This window comes from Manis pentadactyla, chromosome 1 (assembly GCF_030020395.1).
Source record: "Manis pentadactyla isolate mManPen7 chromosome 1, mManPen7.hap1, whole genome shotgun sequence".
In the NCBI taxonomy this organism is placed as follows: domain Eukaryota; kingdom Metazoa; phylum Chordata; class Mammalia; order Pholidota; family Manidae; genus Manis; species Manis pentadactyla.
The window spans coordinates 196,137,099-196,162,295 of record NC_080019.1 but is presented as its reverse complement, the minus strand read 5'-3'; the positions used below and the strand labels follow the sequence as shown (position 1 = coordinate 196,162,295).

The 25,197-nt window shown below is 56.5% G+C and overlaps 1 protein-coding gene across 2 annotated transcripts in view; it reads left to right on the top strand.

Moving 5' to 3' along the window:
• ITGB2 (integrin subunit beta 2) overlaps positions 1-23,151 on the top strand; it is a 38,819-nt gene extending 15,668 nt beyond the window's left edge. For both annotated transcript variants that reach the window (XM_057505356.1, XM_036912077.2), the window contains exons 2-16: positions 7,411-7,471; positions 7,738-7,826; positions 10,301-10,481; positions 11,500-11,670; positions 12,320-12,561; positions 13,625-13,780; positions 14,640-14,735; positions 16,905-16,994; positions 17,809-17,949; positions 19,306-19,493; positions 19,578-19,822; positions 19,941-20,160; positions 20,271-20,476; positions 22,280-22,446; positions 22,640-23,151. In XM_057505356.1, the coding sequence (XP_057361339.1) occupies positions 7,414-7,471; positions 7,738-7,826; positions 10,301-10,481; positions 11,500-11,670; positions 12,320-12,561; positions 13,625-13,780; positions 14,640-14,735; positions 16,905-16,994; positions 17,809-17,949; positions 19,306-19,493; positions 19,578-19,822; positions 19,941-20,160; positions 20,271-20,476; positions 22,280-22,446; positions 22,640-22,702 (2,313 nt within the window). In that variant the 5' untranslated portion in view covers positions 7,411-7,413 and the 3' untranslated portion in view covers positions 22,703-23,151. The remainder of the gene's footprint in view (positions 1-7,410; positions 7,472-7,737; positions 7,827-10,300; positions 10,482-11,499; positions 11,671-12,319; positions 12,562-13,624; positions 13,781-14,639; positions 14,736-16,904; positions 16,995-17,808; positions 17,950-19,305; positions 19,494-19,577; positions 19,823-19,940; positions 20,161-20,270; positions 20,477-22,279; positions 22,447-22,639) is intronic.
• The last annotated feature ends 2,046 nt before the right edge of the window (positions 23,152-25,197 follow it).

Here is a 25,197-nt window from a genome sequence, read left to right as displayed (position 1 = left end):
AACAGGAATAATGAAGAAATACTTATAATGCCACTACCCAGACAGAAACACAGACTGTTCTGGTATATTCACTTCTACTTTGTACGATGAAAATTGAGTTGCCCTGAACAGTTAGTTGTTCACATGTTCGCATCACCGAATGCACCAGACAGATATTAAATATTTTTGTTTATTCAATTTTTTATGTATAAAATTCATTGTTTTTGAGTCCATCTATTTTATTTTTTTTTAATTTTTATTTTGATATCGTTAATGTACAATTACAATTACTTGAACAACATTATGGTTACTAGACTCCCCCTATTATCAAGTCCCCCCCCACATACCCCATTACAGTCACTGTCCGTCAGCGTAGTAAGATGCTATAGAATCTTTACTTGTTTTCTCTGTATATACTGCCTTTCCCGTGTCCCCCTCCCTGCTACATTATGTGTGCTAATCGTAATGCCCTGTTTTACCCCTTATGCCTCCCTTCCCACCCAACCTCCCCAGGCACTTTCCCTTTGGTAACTGTTAGTCCATTCTTGGGTTCTGTGAGTCTGCTGCTGTTTTGTTCCTTCAGTTTTTTCTTTGTTCTTATACTCCACAGATGAGTGAAATCATTTGATACTTGTCTTTCTCTGCCTGGCTTATTTCACTGAGCATAATACCCTCTAGCTCCATCCATGTTGTTGCAAATGGTAGGATTTGTTTTCTTCTTATGGCTGAATAATATTCCATTGTGTATATGTACCACATCTTCTTTATCCATTCATCTACTGATGGACACTTAGGTTGCTTCCATTTCTTGGCTATTGTAAACAGTGCTGCAATAAACATAGGGGTGCATCTGTCTTTTTCAAACTGGGCTGCTGCATTCTTAGGGCTGCGGGAGTCCAGCTCCAGCCTAGGGGTGGGATGCCCGAAGGTGCAGGACGGAGTCGGTGTATGGAGAGACAGGACACGGAGTCAGATGGAGGTGGTCTCTCGACAAAGTGTCGATGACAGCTTTATTTATTCCATTTTGCACAAGGATATGATTATTTTTTATTGTTCTGATGATTCATTAGTATAGGCAGTTGGTTAATAAGTATAGGCAAGCTTTTTTCTTTCTTTTCCTTTCTAATCTATTCATGGTTGGTTAAGCGTTAGACAGGTGATTGTTTTTCTGTTCCTTGACCAAAACTTTTCCTATCAACACGTACTCTATTGTGTTTTATGTTTCTATACAACGCAGTTTCTAAGTAGTGCAGGTGACCATAGGAGCGTGCAGTATGTAGCAGCGACTATGGAGTCTATCAGCTCAGGGTGAAATACAGGTCACCTAGTGCCACAGTTAGCTAGGATTCTTTCCCACAAAAATATTCTTAGCAGCTTTAATAAATTTATAATCAGTCTAAAATCATAAACTCATATCTTCATTATACACCCCTTTACAGGGCACAGTAGGCAGCAAACTACATTTCCCCTTCTTATCTACATTTCTCATTCTTCTGTGTGGATACTAAAACCTCCCTGACATGCTACACAGGTCTCCATGACTCCACTACTGCAGGGACTAAACAAGTTCTTACATGGTGAACAATGCAAGGGCATTCATATCACAGAAAATGTTTCTGTTTTAACTACAAACTTTAAACTATAAACAATCAAGTCAAATATGATGTATGATCATTCATTTGATTTTTATACTTTATATATGAATCTCATATTTTCTCCTTTACGTTTCTAATAAAATGTTGATGTAGTAGGTCGATGCAAGATATAGATAGAAAGCATGATTTAGAACTGTAAGAAGGCAGGTGTAGATGATCAGGTTTGTGCCTACAGACCAGATATTAATCCAAGCCGAACAAGGGCAACAAGATATCCACGGGTGTAGACAATTTCTCTTAAAACTGGGGGGGTGAGGTTCTAAGCCTCACCTCTGTTGGCCCCCATTTTCTCACCTGATGGCCCCCCTGTGACTGTGCCTGTCTTAGGTTGTTCCTCCCTTGAGGAATCCTACCCATCTCTGGCTAACCAGGCATCTTATGGGGCCATACAGGGAGATGTAAAGCTGGTAAGTGAGAGAGAAGTAATATTCTTCGAAAAGGTTAGTTATTCACTTCTTTGCAGATTTATGCTCCGTGGCTTCTATGCCCAGCACTTGTTTTGAAGTATCTTTACTTCCTGGAAAATTATGGTATTTGGTAATCTCACATATAAGGCACAAAGTTTAGTAAATGGCTGTAATTAGGAAAGAAGAAAAACAAACTATAGAAGTAGCAGAGGGAAGAAATATGAGATGATTAATTAAGTGTCAACAAGGTTATTCCATTCAACATTCTCTCATAACTCTATTTCTATAAAACTGTCCATCACTAGTTTCACTAGCATTGTAATAATAAAAGGGGGGTATTCTCAGTGGAAATGGGGTGGTCAATATTTGACTAACAGCAGGTTTCAGTACTTTATGCCAAGATCGCCACTAGGTCCCTGCGTGTTCCATTCTTCAGGAGCACTGTCCTGAAAAGCTCCTGGGAAACTTATGTTCTCATCCTTTCCACACTGCTCAGCAAAGGTTAGTTAACCCTTGGCAACAATGCAAGCAAAAAACAAAACCAATAGTATAATGGAGAAAAGCAAAACCAAGGTGGGCAATAGGGGGAGCCAGCTGCAAAGGCCCCTGCTTTGTGGGGGGTCTTCCTCCAGCCTGAGCTTTGCTACACAGCTTGAGTAGCATGGCTCCCAGCATAGGGTAAATTCCTAGGAGTGGAATTCCTGAGTCAAATGGTATTTCTATTTTGAGCTTTTTGAGGAACCTCCATACTGCTTTCCACAATGGTTGAACTAATTTACATTCCCACCAGCAGTGTAGGAGGGTTCCCCTTTCTCCACAACCATGCCAGCATTTGTTGTTGTTTGTCTTTTGGATGGTGGCAATCCTTACTGGTGTGAGGTGATATCTCACTGTGGTTTTAATTTGCATTTCTCTGATGATTAGTGATGTGGAGCATCTTTTCATGTGTCTGTTGGCCATCTGAATTTCTTCTTTGGAGAAGTGTCTGTTCAGCTCCTCTGCCCATTTTTTAATTGGGTTTCCTGACCCAGAGATACACATTTCTTTATTTCTTGTATCATTTTATTTCTTAAAACTGAATCCACATGGCCTATGGTGTGAAGAGGGGCACCGACCCGGTATTTCCCAAGTCGGCTCGGTGTATGCGGTGAGCATGCCTGCCTTCCCTGGACCTGTGTGCCCCTGCTCAAGGCCCTCAAAGGCTGGTATGGACCGCGGACCAGGATCACACCAACTTGCCTCCAGAAGCTTCTTAATGGATTTACAATCCATTAAATGGTACTTTCTTTATCTTGAGTCTGCCGTTCCAAAACTTCTTGGTGATGGTCATTTCTAGACCTATTCTAGACATCTAGACATCTTCTAGATGACCTATTTCCAAAGAAACAGGTTTTGATGTATTTATCAGTTTTTGCTCCCGTGTTTCTGATTGGATGTCTGCCCTCACCTGTATGCCCCCCGCCTCCCTCCCCAGGGCTTTCAGGCTCTTTCCTCACTTCTGAATCCATCCCTGCACAGCTGTTGTCCCTTCTGTCCACAGCAGAAGGGCTTAGGGTGCCCGGCTCCCTGTCTCCACTGGGGGCAGAGGCTTCTCCTACACAGAACAGAGAATGTCTGGGTCATCTGCTTTCCTAAAGCGTCTGTGGGTATGATTTTGATTTCCTCTTTGACTTAAGAGGTATTCAGCAGTGGGTTTTAGCACTTCTAATGAATGTGTGTGTGTGTGTGTGTGGTGGGGGTGGGGGTGGGCGGGGAGGGTCCCGATTCATTCCATCTGGTGACAAACTGGCCCTCACCACTTCTGCTCTGGCTTCACAAAGTGAAATCAGCTGTGGTGAGCACAGCTCACAGAGACCTTGGGAAACGCGTGTTAGAGGGCGGGGGTTCAGAGGGCACCTGGTTGCACCTCCCAGTCGTCTGCCCTTTTTGTCTCCAGGATCCGAGGGTGCTGTGCCCCAACATGACTAGAATTGAGCTTCTGTCCCATTCTTTTCTGTGTTTGTATGAAGCAGAAAAAACCACATCTTGATACTCTTGTCTTTCAGTTTAAGAAGGCTGACATCTATTTCAGATGCATGACAAACGTTTGCTTTTTACTTCATGACTGGTGGCAACCCTCCTGCCCCCAGGATGGGTGTGTGGGGACTGTCGCCTCTCCCTCCCCAGTTCCTGGGAGCACCTCTGCTGTCATTTATACTCACTGCCACATGCCACTTGATTCGGGGAAGCCCCCTGGAAGCCAGCGCCAGGCTGGGTTTGTGCTCAGACCCTGACAGGCCCCTATGCCCAGCCTGACTGTCAGGGAGTCCCTGGGATCCCGAGGGGCCTCTTCTGAAGCTCTGCACCTTTTTGAAACCTTCGTCTTCGACAGGAAACCTGCTTTGGCACCCGCTTCAGAAGCTGTGCCTTCCTCTGCCCTTACTCAGTTTTCTTTCTTGGCTGTTTCCTCTTTTTCTTCAGTGTTTTACCAAATATGGATTTTATTTTTGTGTGTGAATGAGTGGGATTTGGAAGGACTATGTTCTCTTTCTCTCCTGATGCTCTTTCCACATTGCAGAACCTGCCGGTGGAGAGCTTTATTCTTCCTGAGGTGTGATGCCCGCTAGCTATGCTCATTCTGTGCAGGGTGCAGAGAGCACCCAGGCTGGGTCTCAGGGGACCCAGGGCTGTGCCACTTCCTGGGGTTGCACCAGCACCTCCCTTGATTGCAGGCCTGAGGTTAAGGCTGGCTCTAACGCAAGGTCCTCGCAGGCCCGTGGGAACTTGGGTTTCACCAGCCACTTGACACAGGGTTTTATGCCTTGAGTCTCGGTGTGGGCTGCCCTTAGATCCGGGGAGCAGGTGCCGTGCCTCAGGTGGCAGGGTGGCCTGGGCTCCGGGGCCTGGCTGGAGCACCTGCTCCCCCTCCCTCTGTGCCACTCCCCCTGGCTCAGCCCAGGGCTTCCCGCGGGCCCTCCAGCTCTCCTGCCAGTGCTCCTTGCCCAGCCAAGTGCCCACATGTTAGGGGCTGAGCGCCCCTCTGCACACGAGCCCTCTGCAAGCCTGTCCTCCCCCAGAGGGACTGAAGCAAAGTACACCTCCACCCGGGCTTGCACCCTGCCCAGGGCCATCCCAGGACCCAGGCTACAAGGCAGCACCCAGAGGGGGCCTTGATCTGTGAGGCACCGCAAGGCTTGTTTCAGGCAGGGCCCTGGCTCTGATGTGGGTCTGGCCTGCTGGGCACACCCACTAGGCCCCACAGCCCCTAAGGCCCAGCACAGAGGGGGCTGGCCCTGGCCCTGCTTGCCCGAGGCCAAGAACAGGGCTGGCTGCCAGGCTCCATGCCCTGTCCCTCCACCTGCCCCTCCTCCCCCCTGCTGAGCTCCCAGGGATACCCTGCCTGGGTGCCCTGCTGCCCCCGGGGCTGGGGTGGGGCATCCATGGTGGTGGACCAATGAGGGAGCGGCTTGGGGAGAGGGGAGCCTCTCCCCCACCTCCCTGCTTCCTGTGGTCAAGTTCAGGACATTGCGGCCTGTGGGTCATGTTGCTGTAACCGAGGTCCACTCCCCTCTCGGGGGAGGGGATGTACCGGGTGTACTCAGCACCAGGCCAACATCTGCCACCACTCACTGCGGGCCTAGGTTTCCCCTTGCAGGACTGGAGTCCACCTGCTGGCTGCCCTGAAGGTCAGGGGGGCTGGGGAAGGTCCAATCTTCCTTCCAAGGAGAGGGCGGAGGTCCTTCCCCAGAACTGCGGGGTTACCTCACCCCACGGACCACATACATGGCTCACCCCACAGACTGTGAGCATGGTTAGGGCCCCTGAGCAGGGAGCTCCTGCCCACTGCTTGGAGTGGCCTCTGCCTCAGAAGCGGGGGTGCTGTTGCTAGACCACGGGACCTTGTGCGGGGGCACATGCCTGGTCAGTGGAGGGCTGGTGGGCAGCCTGGCTGCAGAACTTCAGGGGCCCAGATGGAGAGCTGGCCACAGCCAGCGTCAGCCTGAGCCCCAGGGCCCACGACAAGGTGACACAGGGGCTTCCACAGATGTGGGGCCTGGAGTGAACCGGACCCGCCCCCTCGCTCCAGGGACCTAGGAAGCCTGAGTTGGGCCTGAGTTCTGCTTTTGACCTGAACAGGAAGGAACAAGTGTCCTGTTTTAACATTTCTGGGTCCATTTATAATCTTGGTGGGGACCAGGGAGCAGGATCACCTCCAGAAAGACAGGAACTGGGGCTGGGCAAGGCCTCTAAGCACCAGACCCTCCGTGGGAGCCCCTGGCTGGTCCTCCTCCACTCAGAGCCCCAGTGCAGAGGCAGGGAGCGGGAAGGCGAGGCGGGGCCCACCTGCTGGGTGAACCCAGAGCCCCACTGCCCCCAGCCGGGACCAGGCAGGGACCAGCCCACCTCAAACAGGCTGAGGGTGGGGCCGCTGCCAGAGGGTCCACGCTGGGGAGGGGCGGCATTCGGAATCCTCAGGGTAAGCATGCTGACCGTGTTTCTGAGGAAATGCTGGCCCCTCCTGCGTGCTGCCTCTGGGGTGCTGGCTTCCTTGTTCACTGCCTCTCGGGTGTCAGATGACAAGTCCACAGCCGGCTCTGGTTCTCAGGCAGGGGCTACCCTGGGAGGGCATCGCTGCTCGGGCCCAGCCTGGGCTGACTGGGGCGCTGGCGTGGCAGTAGCATCTCAGCATGGGGGGAGGCTTAGAAGGCACTGCCTCTGCCTGGGACCAGAAACAGCACCAGAAGGCCAAGGCCTCCCACCCCGCCTCCATGACCCTGACTCTGCCTTTGAGCCAGGACATCCAGTGGCATCGAGGCAGCCACTGTGCTGAGCTCCTGTCCATGCCCTACCCCAGGCGCGTCTCTGATGACAGCAATGCGCATCAGGAAAAACAACATAATGGTCACCCAGAGCTGGTGGCCTTGGACAAAGCGGGCATTGACCCTGCACAGCCAAGCTCACCCTGAGTCTGAGCAGGTGGCCGCTGGTTCTGGCACCTGGTGGGAGCTCAGGTTCGCGTGTCCTCCTAGTCCTGGTTCTGCCCTCGCCAGGAGGCTAGGGCTAACTGAGTCTCTGCTCCCAGTCAATGCTCAATTCCCTGGGGACTTGGGGCGCCTGATGCTGCAGCCCTCAGATGGGGCAGCACCATGTGTGTGACATGGTATGTGTGGTGTGTGCACGCATGTGTGCCTGGCACAGCTCCCCCCGACTCACCCCTGGAGGCCGGGTGGGCTCTGCACGTGGTCACCCCGTCCCAGCCGGCCTGCAGCTAGCACCCCTCCAGGGACAGGCCTTCTGCTCTCTCCAGGCTGGCCCAGAGGGCGCAGTGGGTGGCCCACCCTAGAGTCTGGGGTCTGAGCCCTCACCACCGGCACCCCTTCCCTCCACAGGACATGCCGTGGCTGAGTGCCCTGTGGCTCACCCTGGCGGCTCTGCTCTGCTTCAGGTCCGGTGAGTTCTGCGGAGGTGCTCGCTCGTCACACCCCAGCAGGAAGGGGGTCCTGCTCCCGTCCTCCTGGTCTGAGTTCCCGGGGTGGCTTGGGACACACTGTGTGCCACTGGGAGCAGGTCCCAGAAGCAGGCTTGGGTCTCCCCAGGCCCTGTCCCTCTGTGCAGGACTGATGAAGGCCTCTCCCCTTGGAGTGCCCCTCCCACCCCTCCTGGTCCTCCTGGGGTCCTCTGCCCCACTGCCCACTGAGCCCTGTCATCTCCCCCAGGCCTCTCCCAGGAGTGCACCAAATACAAGGCTAACACCTGCCGGGACTGCGTCCTGTCAGGGCCTGGCTGCGCCTGGTGCCAGATGCCGGTAAGAGCTGCACTGGATGGCACCACCTCCCTGGGGTTCTGCCAGTGCACCCTGCCTGCCTTCCCACTCCAGCGCTGCGCCCCTTTGCCTGTGCACCTGCTGGTGCTTCGAGCACCACTGCTCGGTCTCCCAGTGGGTCCAGAGCAGCCAGGGGCATGGGACTGTCTCAGCAGACAGACACACAGGCACAGCTGCCTCAGGGCATGCCCAAGGCCACGTGCTGGGGCGTGGCAGGTGCCCGGATCAGGGACCAGAGGACACGCTGTCAGGAGGGCAGCCCCAGGGCCCATGGGGAAGTGAAAGGCAGGTCAGCTTTCACAACACATAAGGGGTGGGGACGTTCCCCACTGGACCTCAATGGACTGTGTGCCACTGGCGGCAAGTCCCTCCTGCAGGGAGTGTCCCCCAGGCCCTGGTCCTCTGTGTAGGACTGATGGGAAAAGCACTGTTGCCTTAGGGATTTTCATGTCTTGTGTGTGAAGCTCCTGGAAAGAGAGGCACAGGCCCACCAGGGCACAGGCTGACTCCTCGGTCCCTGCTAGCGGCCCCTCCCAGGTCCACCAAGCTCCCGGAGAGACCCCTGCCCTGGGGGCCCTCATCCTCAGATCCTGACCCTGCAGGCCTGTTTGGAAATACACATGCACACACATTACTTTTCTCAACCACTTAAGAGTAGGTGGCAGACACAAAGGCCCTCATCCCTTAATATTTCAAGGGCTGTTCTTAAGAACCAGACTCCCTTACAGAAGCATCCCACTCTGTGGAAGACGGCCTGAACGCGGACCGTGCCCCACTCACATCTGCAGGCCGCATGCAGGTTGCCGAGTGTCCCATCAAGTCTCTGATGGCATTTTCCTGGTTGATATGATCCAGGCTCACCTGCCACGTTCCGATGTCTCCTTCCTTCAGTCTCCCTGAATCTGGAGCCCCCCACCCCTGTCCCCGCCCAGGTTTCCTTGTCTTTCGTGTTCTTGACCTTTGGGAGGAATCCAGGATGCCCATTTTTCAGGGCACGGCTCTGGGCACACCGTCACTGTGTCTAGTCTGGTGATGCCCCTTGGCGCTGTCCTGTGAGGTGGCATCTGCCAGCCTCCTCCACCCGGATCCCATGGGATCCCCTTTGCCATTAGTAGTCATTTGTGGCAGAGGCCGGCAAGCATCCTGCTGTGGTGGAGCTTACCCCCACTGGCTTGGGCACCTGCTGCTGATCCATGCAGGAATCTGCTGCTACTGCAGGGATGCGAAGGGCCCTGCTCCGGGCCCTCCATGCCTGCTGGTCTCCAGGGTGAGGAGAGCCGGCATCTGTCCCTCCCTCCTCCTCTATAGACCCATAGATTTTTATTTTATTCAGTAGCTTCTCACTATTGTTTTGTCATTTTGATGCTCAAGTGTTCCAGAGGTGCCCCCCGGGAGTCCCCCCCCCCAGGCTGTCTCTGTGTCCTGTCGGTGTGGCCACCACATCTTCTCGCACGCTTTCCTCCCTCCTCTATGAGATAAGAACACACTCCAGGCCTGTGAATAGCTTCATGGCCCGGCCACGGAATCAGACATCTCTCGGAGGGGCTTCCTGGCTCCGCTCCATGAGAAGCTTGGCTCTCAGCATGCACAACGTGTTCCCTCATTTTCTCGGTCCTGCCACAAACAGAAAGTGCTTTAAGAGTCACCGGGTGAGCACCCTTGGAGGGGACAGGACTGGTATCCCCTCCTCTGGCTGGCGTGTGGCCACAGCAGGTGGCGGAGGGTGCAGGGCATGGACTGGCCCCCTCCCCTCCTTTCTCAAGCTTATTGTATTCGTTTGACAATCTGTGTGGATTACATTTCAGGGGTTTTTTCCCCTCCAGTTCTGTTAATTTTATTTCTCAAGCACTTGACACATCAGTAGGGTTCCAGCCCGAGTCAGGAGGTGCTGGCCCTGTGCCCCACGCCCCCCAGCCTCTTCCCAAGGCTGCTCCTGGGAGAGGAAGCAAAGAGATGTGCATGCTTCTGAGTGGCTCTCCTTGGCGTGCCCTCCCCTGGATGCAGGAGCCTGGGGCCCAGCCTCAGGACTCCCGGGAGGGGGCTTCTTCGCTCTCCAAACCTCATTGGGGGGACTTCATGGGGCCAACCTGGTCACCATGGACCCAGGACCCCATGCGCCCCTCTGGCCCAGAGCCTCGGCCTGAGTACTGGGGCTCCCGGCCCACTGAGGGCTCCCCGGGGTTTGTTATTCTGGCTGCAGACTTGTGAGTTGTTTCTGCTGCCAGAGGCCGTGGGGAGGCAACCGCTGGTTCCCAGGCTCAGTATGACCTGGGGGGCCTCCTGGAGAGGCCATGTGGGGACAGGGGTCTTCCTGGCAGCTGGTCCCGCGGGGATATCTGCCTTGAACCCTGAGTGCAAACGAGAGGTCAGCCTCCTCAACCCATCTCAGGGTCAGTCTTGAGTGGCAGCCACAGTGTGGCCCCCCACATTTTTTCTGTCTCCTCCGGACCCCCCAGAACTTCACTGGGCCAGGGGAGCCCAATTCTGTTCGCTGCGACACCCGGAAGCAGCTGCAGAGCAAGGGCTGCGCGGCTGACGACATCATGGAGCCGCAGAGCCTCGCTGAGGCCCACGAGGACAGACACGGGGCTCAGAAGCAGCTGTGCCCACAGAAAGTGATGCTCTCCCTGAGACCAGGTAGGCCTGGCCTCCTCTGGTGGGGAGCTTGCCTGCCTGCCTGCGTGCGGGCGCTCTGGGGCCAGGGGCCGGCCGGGTGAGGCCCGCGGACCGCTGGGAACCTCGAGAACGAAGCCTTGGCTCCCCCACGGCCCTTCATCCCCACCCGAAGGAGGATGCCCCAACGCCCATCGTCTGGGGCCGGGTGCCTGGTCTCGCTCTTAGCCCTGGGTTCCTTCTGTGTCCTTTTTAAGGAGCACAAACCACCTGAAAACACTACTCTGTCCCACTCTCAGAAGGCCAGGCATTCTTGGCAGAAAAAAGGCTCTGATAAGTCCTGTAGCCAGGAACCCGAGTGACCATTTAAATCCGTGTTGCCAAGCTGACCTGATCCTGGGTCGGGACGCAGCTCCCTGCAAGCACGCCAAGAAGCCTTCAGGAAGGTGGCTGTGGTGGCAGGAGCAAGGCAACATGGTGGACAGGCCTGGGCAGGATGGGGGGCACCCAGCCGGGTGCTGCAGGCTGGCAGGGTGGGCCGGCCGAGGGGCTTTGGCTCAGCCCTCCCACACTCGCTCATTCAGCTACTCGTTGCCTGTTTGCTGAGCGCCTACTATGTGCCAGGCACCGTCCTGGGGCTGGGACACGGGCTGCCTGTCGGGACAGATCAGCAAATCATCAGGTGACTCCAGGTTGTGGTTAGGACGGTGAAAAGCAGGCCCCGGGGTGTGTGACAGAGATGGGGCCTCACGAGACGGGGACCCTGCCAGGGCAGACTTGCTTGGTGGCCTGCCACGGGACGGGCTTGTTGGGCAGACCCAGGTAGACCGGATTTCAGCAGCACCAAGGAGCAAGGACTCTGGTACAAGCACCTCCGTTTTCTATCTGAGAGGGTGTGTTCTTTTTCGGGAATTTGAATCTACCCAGGTATGCTGTGTCTTGACTGCAGGCCTTGGAAAAGGGGGGAGGTGAGAGCATTTCAAGACCTGAGGGTGCATCCGTGCCCCCAACGTGGCCTCACTCCCCCCGTCTCTGCTGGCAGGTCAGGCAGCTACCTTCAACGTGACCTTCCGGCGGGCCAAGGGCTACCCCATCGACCTGTACTACCTGATGGACCTCTCCTACTCCATGCTTGACGACCTCATCAACGTCAAGAAGCTGGGAGGCGACCTACTCCGGGCACTCAACGAAATCACCGAGTCCGGCCGCATTGGTGAGGTGGCCCTCACGGCCCCGTCCCCAAACCCCAGCCAGCCCCGCTGTCCATATGCCTCCATGCACCCATGTGCCAGGGGAGGGCATGGGGGCGTCCTCACGTGGCTTCGCTGGGGCGCCGGCCCCCCCAGCACCTTCAACGCCATCAGCACCTCACTCCCTTTCCTCTCCTCCTTCTTCTTTTGTTTGTGCTCTGATATGCTTAAAAGACAAAGTTCTACAGTGCTACTTACTAAAAACTTAAAGACCACAAGAGCACGTGGGCTGCACAGGAATCATACTATTGAAGAAGTTATCACAGCAACCACAAGGCCCCAGCTGCCGGGCCTGGCGAGCGCTGGCTCGCTCCCAAAGTGCAGTCTCAGACACACACGCCGGCCAGGGACAAGGCAGCGTGTCCCTGTGCCCTCTGCCCCCTGCCGAGCTGCTGTCTCCATGTGCAGGCATGCATGTGCACACACTGAGACCCAGGAGCAGGTGCTCACACACCCATGCACACACATGTACACCACTGCACGTGTGCACACACCCTCCCCACACATACCACCATCCTGCTCTCTCCCGCCCTGGTGCAAGGTAGGGAGGCCAAGGCTTACTAGCTGCCTATTGCCTCGGCCCCCACCCCCCTCATCCCACTGCCCCTCCAGGCTTTGGGTCTTTTGTGGACAAGACAGTGCTCCCCTTCGTCAACACACACCCCGAGAAGCTGAGGAACCCGTGCCCCAACAAGGAGAAGGAATGCCAGCCCCCATTTACCTTCCGCCACGTGCTGAAGCTCACTGACAACTCCAGCCAGTTCCAGACAGAGGTTGGCAAGCAGCTGATTTCTGGAAACCTGGACGCCCCTGAGGGTGGGCTGGATGCCATGATGCAAGTTGCCGCGTGCCCGGTAAGGCCTGTCCTGGTCTGGCCCCCCAGTCTCCCCAGACCTGGGGGCCTCCATCCCTGGCCACAGGCCATTTGCACTGGCTGGCCTTCAGGACTTGAGCAAGGTCCACCAGCCTGGGTTTGGGATGGTAAAGGTCACAGATTTCACTACTAACTGGGATCCTGGGCAAACCTTCTGAAGCCTAAATATAAGCAAATGATCTTGTAAGGCAAGACCGCTGAGCAGCCAGGCCCTGGCAGATTCACAGCCACCCCAGTGCCCCTCAGGGAAGAGGGGGCTCTCCCACGTTACGAGGTCTCAGCGGCAGTGTGTGGCCTATCCCTCAACCCAGTGCCTTCCACCTGTGCCTCTTGCTGACCCCTCGCCCGAGTGGCCCTGTCTGGTTCTGCCCCACCCGCTGCATTTATGATGCAAATAAGCAATGTCCCCCTGACCTGCCACTCTGCTCCACAGTCCAGCCACCGTTGCCAGGTTCCAGTCTCCCAGCTACTCTGCGGGTCCCCAGACGTGCTGTACTAGCGACACATGCTTTGTTTTCTGTGAGCCACAGCTGAGGACACGTGTGCCAATGTCCCCTGCCCACCTGTCCCCTGTTGCCATGTCCACATAGGTTCTTCGCCTTTGTGTTTGCAATATTTTTGCATCGTAATACACATTTCTACGAGTATTTTCTTTACTTTCTCGGGAATATTTCCTTGAGTCCCAGGTTTGAACTGAATGGGTCACAGAGGACACATTTCTTAAATTTAAACGTATTTCAACCCCCATCCCCTCCTGTGTCCCACACACTTAAGGGAAGCTGTCATCCCACAGACATTTCTGGAGTGCCCCTGGGTGCCGGAATCTGGGCTAGGTGTGGGGGCCCCGAATCGAGGAGCCGGCCCCTGATTGGGTCCTGACCCAGATCCTCCTGTCCTGGGACACCACAGAGCGGGGGCGGCACAGCGCCAGCCTCGAGGCCGCCGTACTCTGGGGTTTTGGAGGAGCTTTACCTCACCTCTCCTTGTCGCTGCAAGGGCTCCGCTGGGAAAACCGAGGCAGCAACCCACCATCTTCATCTTAGGAGGAAATCGGCTGGCGCAACGTCACACGGCTGCTGGTGTTCGCCACAGATGACGGCTTCCACTTTGCGGGTGATGGGAAACTGGGCGCCATCCTGACCCCCAATGATGGCCGCTGCCACCTGGAGGATAACATGTACAAAAGCAGCAACGAATTTGTGCGTACCCCCACACCCTGTGTCCTGGGAGGGGCATGGTCTGCACAGGGAACTTGGGAGGAGGGTTTGTGGCTCTGCCCCAGGGCTGGAGGTCAAGGACCAGAAGGGGCTCACGCCTCCAGCTGAGCTCCCGTAGGAGAGTTCCCTCCCTCCAGCTGGAGGCACTCTGGGGGCACACAGAGATCAGACATCTCTGGTTTGGGGGTGCAGTTGTGGGCCTCCACACCTCTCCTTTCATGGGGGCTTGCCCCAGCCTGTGGTGGAAGGACGCCCTGCACCCCAAGTGCTGAAATTCAGGCATTGCCGAGGGCCTGAGCGACGCATGAGTGGGGTTCCCTGCCTGGAGCCTCAGACTTGGCAGGAGTGCTGTGGGTAGAGCTCAGGGGTCCTTGAAGGTGAACAGGAAGAAAGTGACACCTGGAGTCCCAGTGAGCCTCTGCCTGATATTGAGTGTGTCCTTCAGTGAAGAAAGTAGGTGCCTGGGGCTGGGCAGTGCCCAGTGGGAGCCAGAGGTGTCTCCCCAGCACCCCACAAGCGTGGAGCCCTTGAAACACTGTTCGCCCCCATCTCCACTGTGAACATCTGGGAGCAGCTACTCGCCACCAGATTTCTTTTAGTGCACCAATGAAGGGCACATCACAGCTTCCCATATTTTTGACTGTACGTCAGTACTTCAGTTTCCGCCATGATCCCATTACTTTATTCATTTGTCAACATTGTTCAGAAAGGCCCCACCGACGACACGCACAGGGCTAAGCCCCTGGGCTGCAGCAGGTGCTCCTGCTGGGTGGGAGCAGATGATGGCCTGCACGGCTTGACCCCGGCCTCAGGGATCAGCTGACTGGCATCTCCTCCACAGGACTACCCGTCGGTGGGCCAGCTGGCGCACAAGCTGGCCGAAAGCAACATACAGCCCATCTTTGCTGTGACCAAGGGGATGGTGCAGACCTATGAGGTCAGTGCAGCCGGGAGGCCAGGAGTGGGCATGGGCGTTCCAGCCGGACAGTGACGTCTGGGTCCCCGGGGGCGGCGCCGGTTTCTGCGTGCTTAGTGCCAGGCCACCGCTCCCGGGCCTGAGCACTGCTGCTGAGGAGCCCGAGGCCTTTGCAGGACACATTTAGGTCTCTCACCCTGTTGATGAATTTCAGTGGCATTAACAGCAGGTGTCTCAGGGTTTGTCACAATGTTTCCACTTTTGCTACAACTAGCAACTCTTTCCGGTCTGCAGATTCAATCCTTCTGTTTAAGGAAATTTTGTTTTGTAGTTATATACGTTTGAATGTAGGCACTTTTTATCAAGTATAAGATCTATTCAGGAAAGGTCATGAACCTTAAGCCTTAAGCCAAGGCTTTGTGGGGTCCTCAAGGAAGCCACCCAATAACCAGTTGAGAGCAGCCCCCAGCCAGCGCTCTCCCCGCAGCGGCCAACACTTCAGGTGCAAAGACCCTTCCTCTTCTCTGCCTCAGGAACCCTGGGTCTGTCCTGAATTTAGTGAATCACGGTTCCTACTCAGTTCTTCTGCAGATGAAATCCTGCAGGCTCTCCGGTTTGGGCCGTTTCCCTTCCATCCCTCCTCCCCTCTTTTCAGTTGTTGTGTTTGTGTTTTACTTGCTGTGTTGGGCCATCATTTGCTGTGGCCGAGCGAGCGTGAGGGGCACCAGCAGCTCAGATGGGCTGGTGCCTCCCCCTGGGTCCAGCCTTCTGCTGTCACCTCTGCCTGGGGCGCGTGGGGAGCCAAGAGTGAGACCAGCAATGCCTGCTGTCAGTTTTCCCAGACTCTGGAGCAGGGACAGGACCCTGCAGGGGACACGGTGAGGGGGAGGGAACATGTCCAGGAGACCCCTGGGTGGGACGGCTGGAGCCAACCCCCAGGGGCAGGGGCTCCGTGCGGGGCAGGCAGATGGCATCACAGGCTCAAAGACTGCCCACCACATTCGCTGCATGAGCACCAGCAGGTCAGGGCGTCAGAGCCACCGTGGCCCTGGCCGTATTCTGAGACAAGGTGACCCCCTCCTCACCATGTGATAGCAGATCCCAGTAACATGCTTTTAGAAGAAAAACTCGTGTTCCAGGAGACAAGGCGGTGATGCGGTAGAAGCTGGGGACAGGAGACCTGAACCCCAAACCCTGTCCCCCGCTAGCATGGACAATGCTCTGGGCAGGTCACAGGCCCTTCTAAGCCTGTTTCTTGACTCCCATTCACAGGGCTTCTGGGTGAGAGGCGTGAAGGCCACCCATCACCTGTAAGGACAGTACATGCTGGACCCTCCTTGGTGTTTCTGCACCAGGGGGAGATTAGGTGGACAGGACAGGGCCGCTTGTGGGAGAGCCCAGCTCCCCCAGCCGTGGTGGCGTCCCATGGCCGGGGCAGAGGGGAGAGGGCAGTGGAGAGAAGAAGGGATTGGTGGCCAGGCTGCAATGGTCCCCATGAGCCTGTGGGGTAACTGGACCCCATTTCAGGGAATCACAGAAGGGTTTGGGGCAGGGAAGTGACACAACCATCAGTCTGTACGGTGAAGTGATGGTGTGATCTCCCACGGAAGATGGCATGATGCTGGGGCTAAGGTGTCGGGGAGCGGGACTCAAATGACCCGGAGGCAGGCACAGGCCTGTGCACTTTACAGGTGCACATGCCTGGGGCCATCATTGGACCAGCAAACACTGACCTGCCAGAGCCGATTGTCACACTGTGGCTTAACAGAGTCATTAGAATTAAATTTTATCAACTCATTAAAATGCTCAGAACTCATCCCTTCCTGATGGTTCTGGTGCACTTTACAATTACCTGTGCAGTTGTTTGTGCCCATTTCGCTGGTGGTAGAGATACTAATCGTGGCCAGGCACATCTCTTCCCCGCTGTGTGTTTGGTGATGTCAAGAGCTTGAAATCAGCCACAGTGGAGTCTTTCTTTATACTAAGGAAATGAGCAAACACTACAACCCAGAGCTTTCTCTTCCTGACAGCCAGTTGTTAAACTTTACCACTGACTGCGCACTGCCTTAACTAAACAGTAAGGGGTCGGGTATAATGTACGCATTTTATGATGAGAAGGAACCTCTGGGATGTTATAGAACTGTGGCCCCAGAGTTCCTGCTGTGACTCACCTGTCCTCTGGTCTGACAGAAACTCACCGAGATCATCCCCAAGTCGGCTGTCGGGGAGCTGTCGGATGACTCCAGCAATGTGGTGCAGCTCATTAAGAATGCCTACAATGTGAGTCCCCTGGGTGCTCAGTGGGGACCCTAGGGTGTCAGCAGAGATGCCTTCCGGGCTGCAGGTCAACAGAAGGGGGTCTGGAGAGGAGAGCCCTGCCTCCTGTGGGCCACCCTGAGACCTTCTGGATAGACTGACCCTGGCACTTCCAGGCCAGCTGTGTCCTCTCTGGTGACTGGCTTGGTATGTGCCACACCAGATCCTCACCCGTACCTTCCCTGAAACATGAGCACCAGCCCTTCTTCTAGGCCAAAGGTCCCAGGGCCACACTGAGTACAGCACAGTGAGAGCACCAGATAAATGTTGTTATCAAGACTGAATTAAGTTAGAGCCCATTGAGGAGGTTCAGTTAGCTTCTCACACCCTCGGAGCCCTAAACTCCCAAAGCAGGCTCCCCAGAGCTCCAGCCGCTGCCCATAGGTGCATCTGTCTTTGCACCAATAATGCCCTCGTCACTGGCTCATTCACTTCTGTCTGTCTGTCTCTGTTTATCTCACTCTTGTTCAGTTAAACAGTTTTTAGCCCCTTCTTGAGCTGGCACTGGGCATTCAGGAGTGGGTGGGACTGTCAAGCCCCCATCCTCACAGGCAGGGTCCATCTGCATGTCTATCCCCTCACTGGTCTGTCTTGGGGGGGCCCTGGCATTGGTAACCCCACCACTGCCTGCTCAGGGTGCAGGACCTGGTGCCTACCCAGGTCCGTGGGCACGTGGGCAGAGGGGAAGATGAGAAATGGAGAGCCATCCAAGCCCTCGGAGGGAAGGGCCGGGCAGCAGGATGGCCCTCTCCAATGGGAAGCCCCTCTTTGCCCACAGAAACTCTCCTCCAGGGTCTTTCTGGACCACAGCACCCTCCCTGACACCCTGAAGGTCACCTATGACTCCTTCTGCAGCAATGGAGTGTCACGGGCAGACCAGCCCAGAGGAGACTGTGATGGCGTCCAGATCAACGTCCCGGTGAGGTCCCATCCCAGCCCTCCAGAAGGTCCTCTCCCGTGACAGTTGGAAGGAGTGCACCAAGGCAGATGGGCTAGCACTGGGATTGGCAGGCTGCAGGGGCCCGTGTCTCTGGCCCGTCCAGTCCTCTTTCTTTAAAATCCTCTGAGGCAGTCAGGCGTGGCTTGTGTGAGATCATGTCTCACATGCTCAGGAGAGAGGCAGGTGGCAAGCCTGGCACACTCCTTGGCATAGGGCATCCTCCTTGTAAACACAAAAGACACCCCTCGTGTCCAAGGAGCCACCTCCAGGATGGCAGCGCCCCCTGGGGACAGATGCTGGACACAGCGCCTCCAGCAAAGAAGGGAGTTCTTCCCCCTGCACTTCTGGTTTTATTTGGTTTCCTAATTTTTATGGTTTTGTTTTGCTTTTTGGCAAAGATATAAAGGGGAGACCCCACAGATTATTAGAAACAGGTATTTAATTATTTCTGTAATAATTTAAATTTACTGTGACCATAACAATTAAATTTTCCCTTTTCTGGCCATGAATACATATTCAGCAAAATGCTTACTTTCACTGCATTTTACAATATGAATTATATAAATATGGAATCCCTTCAAATATGTTACTTACTAAACGTTGGGTATGAATACTTGCTGAAATATCTTTCTCGCATACTGGGTGATGCACATGGGAATTTATTCGATCTTACGACGGGTGGCTGCTTCTTTCCTGTTCTTCCTGCTCCTTGAGCTCCAGCTTAAGGTACCTGCAGAAGCTCATGGAAGGTATTTGGGGCGTGGGGCTTGCGGGCAGGACACTCCCTGAAGCTGTGCCGGGGCCGCTTCAGGCGCAGTGTGCGCGTGCGGACTCCGCTCTGCCGCCCTGGGTCCTTCCTGGGCATGGTCTGTACCCTCCGTTCAGGGTCAGAGGACAGCTCCATGTCCGCGACCTGGGGCCTCCCGCGGGGTTCTGGCACCTTAGAATACTGGACTTAAGGACAAAATGTGTGGAGAAAATGCAGACCCTTTACAAAGTTACTCTAAAATCCTTTTCAACGCATGTATGATAAAAAGTATTCTAAGACGCCCGGCCCACCTCAGCGGGCCCTAAGTTCAGGCCAGAAGACTGGGGAGTCCTGGAGGAGCCCGGAGGGCGCCATGTGTTCCCCCTCCCCCACCCTGAACCACCCCCTCTGGGGCTCCTTCAGATGCTGCCGCCCCTCAGGCCTGGGCGCCAAGGACGGGCACACCCACTCTGTCAGGACATTCCAGCCGAGCCCCTGTGTCCAGGCCAGGGGGTGAGGGGATGAGGGCAGGGCGGCGACCCCGGCGTCTGGGCAGCGCCTGAGCCCTGCTGTTCCCCCTGCCACAGATCACCTTCCAGGTGAAGGTCACGGCCACGGAGTGCATCCAGGAGCAGTCGTTTGTCATCCGAGCACTGGGCTTCACGGACACGGTGACCGTGCAGGCCCTTCCCCAGTGCGAGTGCCAGTGCCGGGACGCGGGCGAGGACCGCGGCCTCTGCAGCAGCAAGGGCTCCGTGGAGTGCGGCATCTGCCGGTGAGGTGCCGCGCCAGGCGGCAGGTGTTCGGAGCCCTGAACCAGGGTGCCCGGAGGAGCCTGACCTTGCAACCTCCGCCCCAGGTGTGACCCTGGCTACGTCGGGAAGAACTGCGAGTGTCAGACGCAAGGCCGCAGCAGCCAGGAGCTGGAAGGACATTGCCGGAAGGACAACAATTCCCTCGTCTGCTCTGGGCTGGGTGACTGCGTGTGCGGGCAGTGTGTGTGCCACAGCAGCGACACGCCCAACAAGCACATCTTCGGGCAGTTCTGCCAGTGTGACGACGTCAACTGTGAGCGCTTCGAGGGCCAAGTGTGCGGGGGCCCAAGTGAGTGGAGGCGAGGGCGTGCAGGGCACAGACGCGCGTCTGGCACGGCTGCGGAGGGCCTGGTGCCCCGGGGCGAGGGCTGCGGGGCGGGCGGCGAGTGCGGCGGCCTCTCTTCCAGAGCGCGGCCGCTGCAACTGCGGCAAGTGCGAGTGCAAACCGGAATTCGAGGGCTCGGCGTGCCAGTGCGCAAACTCCACCCAGGGCTGCGTGAACAAGGACGGGTACGTGTGCAGCGGCCGCGGCCGGTGCCGCTGCAACGTGTGTGAATGCGACACAGGCTACCAACAGCCCCACTGCTGGTCCTGCCCCGGCTGCCCGGTGCCCTGCGGCCACTACATGTGAGTGCCGGGACGTGCGCCCAGCAAAGGGGCGCGGGCTGCCCCTGCGAGGCCCTTCCGACGCAGCGGTCCGCGCCCTGGCTCACGCCCACTCCCCGGCCCCTCCGCAGCGCCTGTGCCGAGTGCCTGCAGTTCCACAAGGGCCCCTTGGCTGGGAACTGCAGTGCGGCGTGCAGCGGCCTGACGCTGCAGAAGGAGCCCCTTGGCAACGGCCGCACGTGCAAGGAGCGCGACTCGGAGGGCTGCTGGGTCACCTTCGCCCTGGAGCTGCGGAACGGGAGGGACAAGTACTTCATCCGGGTGGACGACAGCCGAGGTGAGCCCAGCGGGCAGGGGCCAGGGCTCATCCGGGGCCTGCAGAGGAGGCGAGGGTGCCGCACCAGGAGGGGCGCCTGGTCATCTCCCGCTTGAGGGCTGCCCCAGGCTCGGAGCCGCGGGTGCCTAGAGCTGGCCCGTAGGCAGCCGTGCTAGGATTACTCACGGGCCTCTGAATATCCGAGTACTCAGATCTCAGCTCTGCAGGGCCGGTGGGGTCCCAGGAGCCCCGGCGCCCAAACGCTGTTCACCTGTCTGTCCTTGAGATTGCTCCACACCAGGCCCAGTAGTGGTCAAGGACATGGACACACCCACCCTGTCTTCATGGGGTTCTCGCTCCAAGGGGGGTGGGGACACACTTGGCCTACAAACACATCAGAACACCAGAGTCTGAGAAAGCATGGGGCTGCGGCCAGGGTCCTCCAGGGGCAAAGACCACGGCCAGGCGTACACCCAGGGTCAGAGGTCAGGTCTCACAGAGGGGGCCATGCTGCAGCTGAGAGCAGAGGATGAGAGTGCCTGGACAGACAGAACCAGAAGCTGAGCTTCGGAGGCTCTGTGTGTCCTGGGGGGCATGCGAATCTTTTTCCAAATGCACCAGGAAGCTGTTCACAGCTTTGTCAGAGAGTATTTTCAAAAGCCAGATGCAGACCAGGAGAGGCCACATCACACCCCAGGCAGTGAGGCAAGAAGATGGTGGGAGCAGGCCAGGGTGGGGCCGTGGGGATGCCATGGGCAGAGACCACCCTTGCATGGCATGGAGCAGAATCAGGAGGGATAAGTGACAGGTGTGAGACCCACAGGCCCCTAGCAGGTGTGGGGGGTTAGGTCAGCTTCGAGATGGGGCTCCAGGTGATATGACAAGGTGTGAGTGGGGCCCAGTGTCTTTAAACAGGCCCACAGTGGGGTGGGTTTTAGGACATTAGACAAGCGGTGCTTGGGGGCATGTGGCACATGGTGCAAACACTCGGCACCCCACCCCCTTCCTTCTCAGAGAGGCTGGGAGGCCTGGCCACTCAGATGACCAGCCCAGGCACGAGCCAGCAATCCCAGGGCCCTTGCAGGACCGAGACCTGCTCCCAGCTCCGCCTCCCCAGATGGGATCCCAGGAAGGCAGGCTGGGCTCGGGTCTCCCCGTGGCTGGGAGCTCCCTGCCTGTGCTGCAGGGCTACAGGCTCTGGCCTGCCAGAGAGGACAGTTCTGTCGAGGTTTCTTTGGTGGGCAGGTTGGGGTCACTTTCGGTTTTGTGTGGCCTTGGCCACATTGTGCAATCTCTGCGAAAATAATAAAGCTGCCTAGAGAGGCCAGGATGGTGGATGGAGCACAGGCCTGAAGGGGGAGGGCGCCAAGAGTGAGCTCCTCCGTCCCTCAGGAGGAGACCTGGTGCAGCCCCATGGGGAACTGGGACACCGGCCACTCATCCCAAGGCTGCTGCCATTGGCTGCCTCAGAATGCCTTCACCAGGCAAGCGCCCGCTCTTGTACACCACAGGCTGGCTGAGCACCCTCAGGTACCACGTCCTGCCCAAGGACTGGCTCAGGCTCAGGCGGTTTTGGTGGTCGGGCCAGTGGGGGTGCCAGCTGGCTGTGACTGTGAGCCAGGAGGCAGGTGTCCGGCCAGGGTCTGCCCAGGCCACTCGTAGGCCAGGCCCTGCCTTCTTCCCTGGTGGAAGTAGACCGTGCATCTCCCTTGGGGCTGCAGGGCCTGGCCCCCTTCCAGCTCTGTGCCTCCCTGCTGGGCCAGCCACAGGGTGGGGGCACGGGAGGGCCTGACGCTGTGTACATGCGCTTCCTCCCCACTTTAGAGTGCCCGAAGGGCCCACCAATAGCCGCCATCGTGGGGGGCACCGTGTCGGGGGTCGTGTTCTTCGGCATCCTCCTGCTGGCCATCTGGAAGGCCCTGATCCACCTGAGTGACCTCAGGGAATATAAGCGCTTCGAGAAGGAGAAGCTCAAGTCCCAGTGGAACAACGTGAGGGGCCATGGGGGCTGGGGGAGGGGCCAAGCAGTGGGTCCACCTCCCACCCCCCCAGCCTCTCTGCATCTGCCCCCACAGCTTGTCCTCAGAGTGTCCACAGCTGTGGGCAAGCTCTGCCGGGGGGCAGGGAAGCACCCCACCTGGCTCCCCCCTCCCTGCATTGAGTCATGTTTGCCTTTTTCTCTAGGATAACCCCCTCTTCAAGAGTGCCACCACAACAGTGATGAACCCTAAGTTTGCTGAGAGTTAGGGGCACCTGGTGAGGACATGTCAACCAAACCAGCCAGATGGGACCACCCCCACACCACATCTCCATCTGGCCACCCGTGACCCTACTCTGTGGACATGGCTTACACTGCTTACAATTTCAGCCATTAATAAAAAATCCACTGTTTTTTTTCTGCCCTCAAAATGACAGCTATGGACAGGTGATTCTATGAACTGATGAGAAGGAACAGCCTCTGCCTTCTGATATGTACAACTTCTTGGTAGAGTCTTGAAAAAGGAATTGCTTGAGTTTTACCAGGTTAAATACATGTTTTCCTGTGTAAAAATTAGGATGGTATCTGGTTAAAGGTAGTGCAGATTTATTTATATTTTCACTCAGGGTATAAAATTACATCCTGTTGATTATACTGCTCCCCAATCATGTGTATAGAAAAAAGATTAATAAAGCTTCTGTAGAGGCCGTCCATGGAAGCTGGGCTCTATGCTGCCATATGCCCCCCACACGCCCATTGCTGCTCTTTACTCACGCAGAGGGCCCACGTCAACTTCAGACCATGCTCAGGTTTCTGTTTCCTTTCCTCCTTCCTCCCCTGTTGGCTGTGCACACATGGCGCCTCTCCACCTCTGTCCCTGCCCTACATCCTCGGCAGCTGTCAGGACACATGGGGCAGCCATGAGAAACGGGCACTTCTCACCTCCTCTCTGGTGTCTACACCTGCTCTTGAAGAATGGGGTAGCAGAAGGCAAGCCAAGAGGGAGTTTTACAGTGAGTCTGTTTCTCACATACCGACACCTGGGGTGGCTTGGGAGTCACCCTGATCCAGGGCCATGTGGTGGAGTGAACCAGAGTGACCGGCCTTGTCTCGTGTGATCACGGTGTGTGTATGGGTCCAGCAGTGGTAACTGGGACATGTGAGTGCCTGCCCGTTGGCACTGATCTGCAGGCCCAGTGTGGGCCAGGCTCTGGGTGCAGCCAGTGAGAGCCCATCCCCCAGGAAAGGGCCAGGTTCTGACCCTCTGACACCCTCTGCAGCCACCTCACTGCTTGCTCTCTCATCTCCAGATGGCAGATGTGAGAGGGGCGGATAAGTGTGAACATAGAGGAGTGTGTTTGTGCATCTGTACTCGTGTACGTAATTGTGCTTTCAGATGATATTTGCCCTTATTTTCTTACCCTAAAAATATCTAATTCTTTATTAAAATCTCATCATAGCTCTTGATTAAAAATCAATTCATTCAAATGATTCGCCCAATTCATTCAAAAATCACGAATGGAGCACTGCTACGTGCCAGTCCCTGGGAAGAAAACTGTGGCACCAACAGATGCTTCCCTTGCCCTCCTTCAGCCACACACAGTAACCGTACAGCCAGGGAAGATGACCAATGGCCCGCGCTGGGAAGGCAAATACAGAAAACTGAGTACCACTCACTAAACTTCATCTGTCAGCAGTTCCCTCTGCTGGGGCCCCTCTGCCCTCCTCCCTCCCCGAGGAAGCCCTTTCTTTCTGCTCCCAGGCGCAGTGGGTGGGGCTCCCGCTCGCCCAGCCCAGCTGCCCTGACAGCACCACCCGTTTGCTGCCCTTCGTGTCCGGGGGGCCTCAGCGTTTCCTCCCCTTCCGCGTGTCGTCTCTTTGCGCAGGCCCTACACCTCTCTCCCTGGGCCGGGGTCGTTCCACCTGGGTCCTCAGCCTGTTAGCAATCACCTAGCATCACTCATTTCCACCCCAAGTCTGTCTGACTCATAAACAAGTGTATTTGAAACAGAATGGTCAAAGATCAACCTTTTACCACATTTTTCCATGCCTAAGAAAAAAATCGGGCTTTATTTTATCCAACCAAAACGTTAAAACCCAGTTGAACAACAGGATTACTTTCCTGCAATGCTGGGCATCCTTGTGTCCCTGCCTGGTAAAAAAATGTTGGTGGCTTGACCCACTCCCGGCCTTGACCCTTCCTTCTATCCCCACCCCCCCAGCTAGGGCACTTGGTGTTCCCTTCCAGCAGCGCAGGTCTGCGGCCTGAAGAAACACCCAGAGACACGGCTTCTGCTTTCGGCAGTGCTCTCGGCCCTCTGGTGGTTTCAGATACGCATTTGGAGCCAGGCTGAGGCTGAACTGGTCCCCAAGGACAGGGATTCAACCGTGCGCGCCCAGGGAATGGGGCCTCCACAGACCCCGTGGGTGGGGCCCAGAGAGTTGCTGGGCTTGCCCAGGAGCTTTTGGGAGGGCAGTGTCGCAGAGGGCACGGAAGCGCTGCCCTCCCCATCCTCTCGGCCAGGCTGCTGAGGCCAGGGTGAGGCTCCAGAAACTCGTACTGCATGGCCAGTGACCCTCAGGCCATTGTTCCTGGTTTGGTGACATATTCTGGGAGTTTGCAAATAATCCTCTTGAAACCTTCCCACCTTGTCTGGGGTGGGGGGCTGGAGGGGAGCTGGCTGAGACTGCTGAGCCTGGAGTCCAGGGTCAGCCCCACCTCTCACTGGCTGCGTTCGGTGTTCTGTCTTGTCAAGGGACGGGT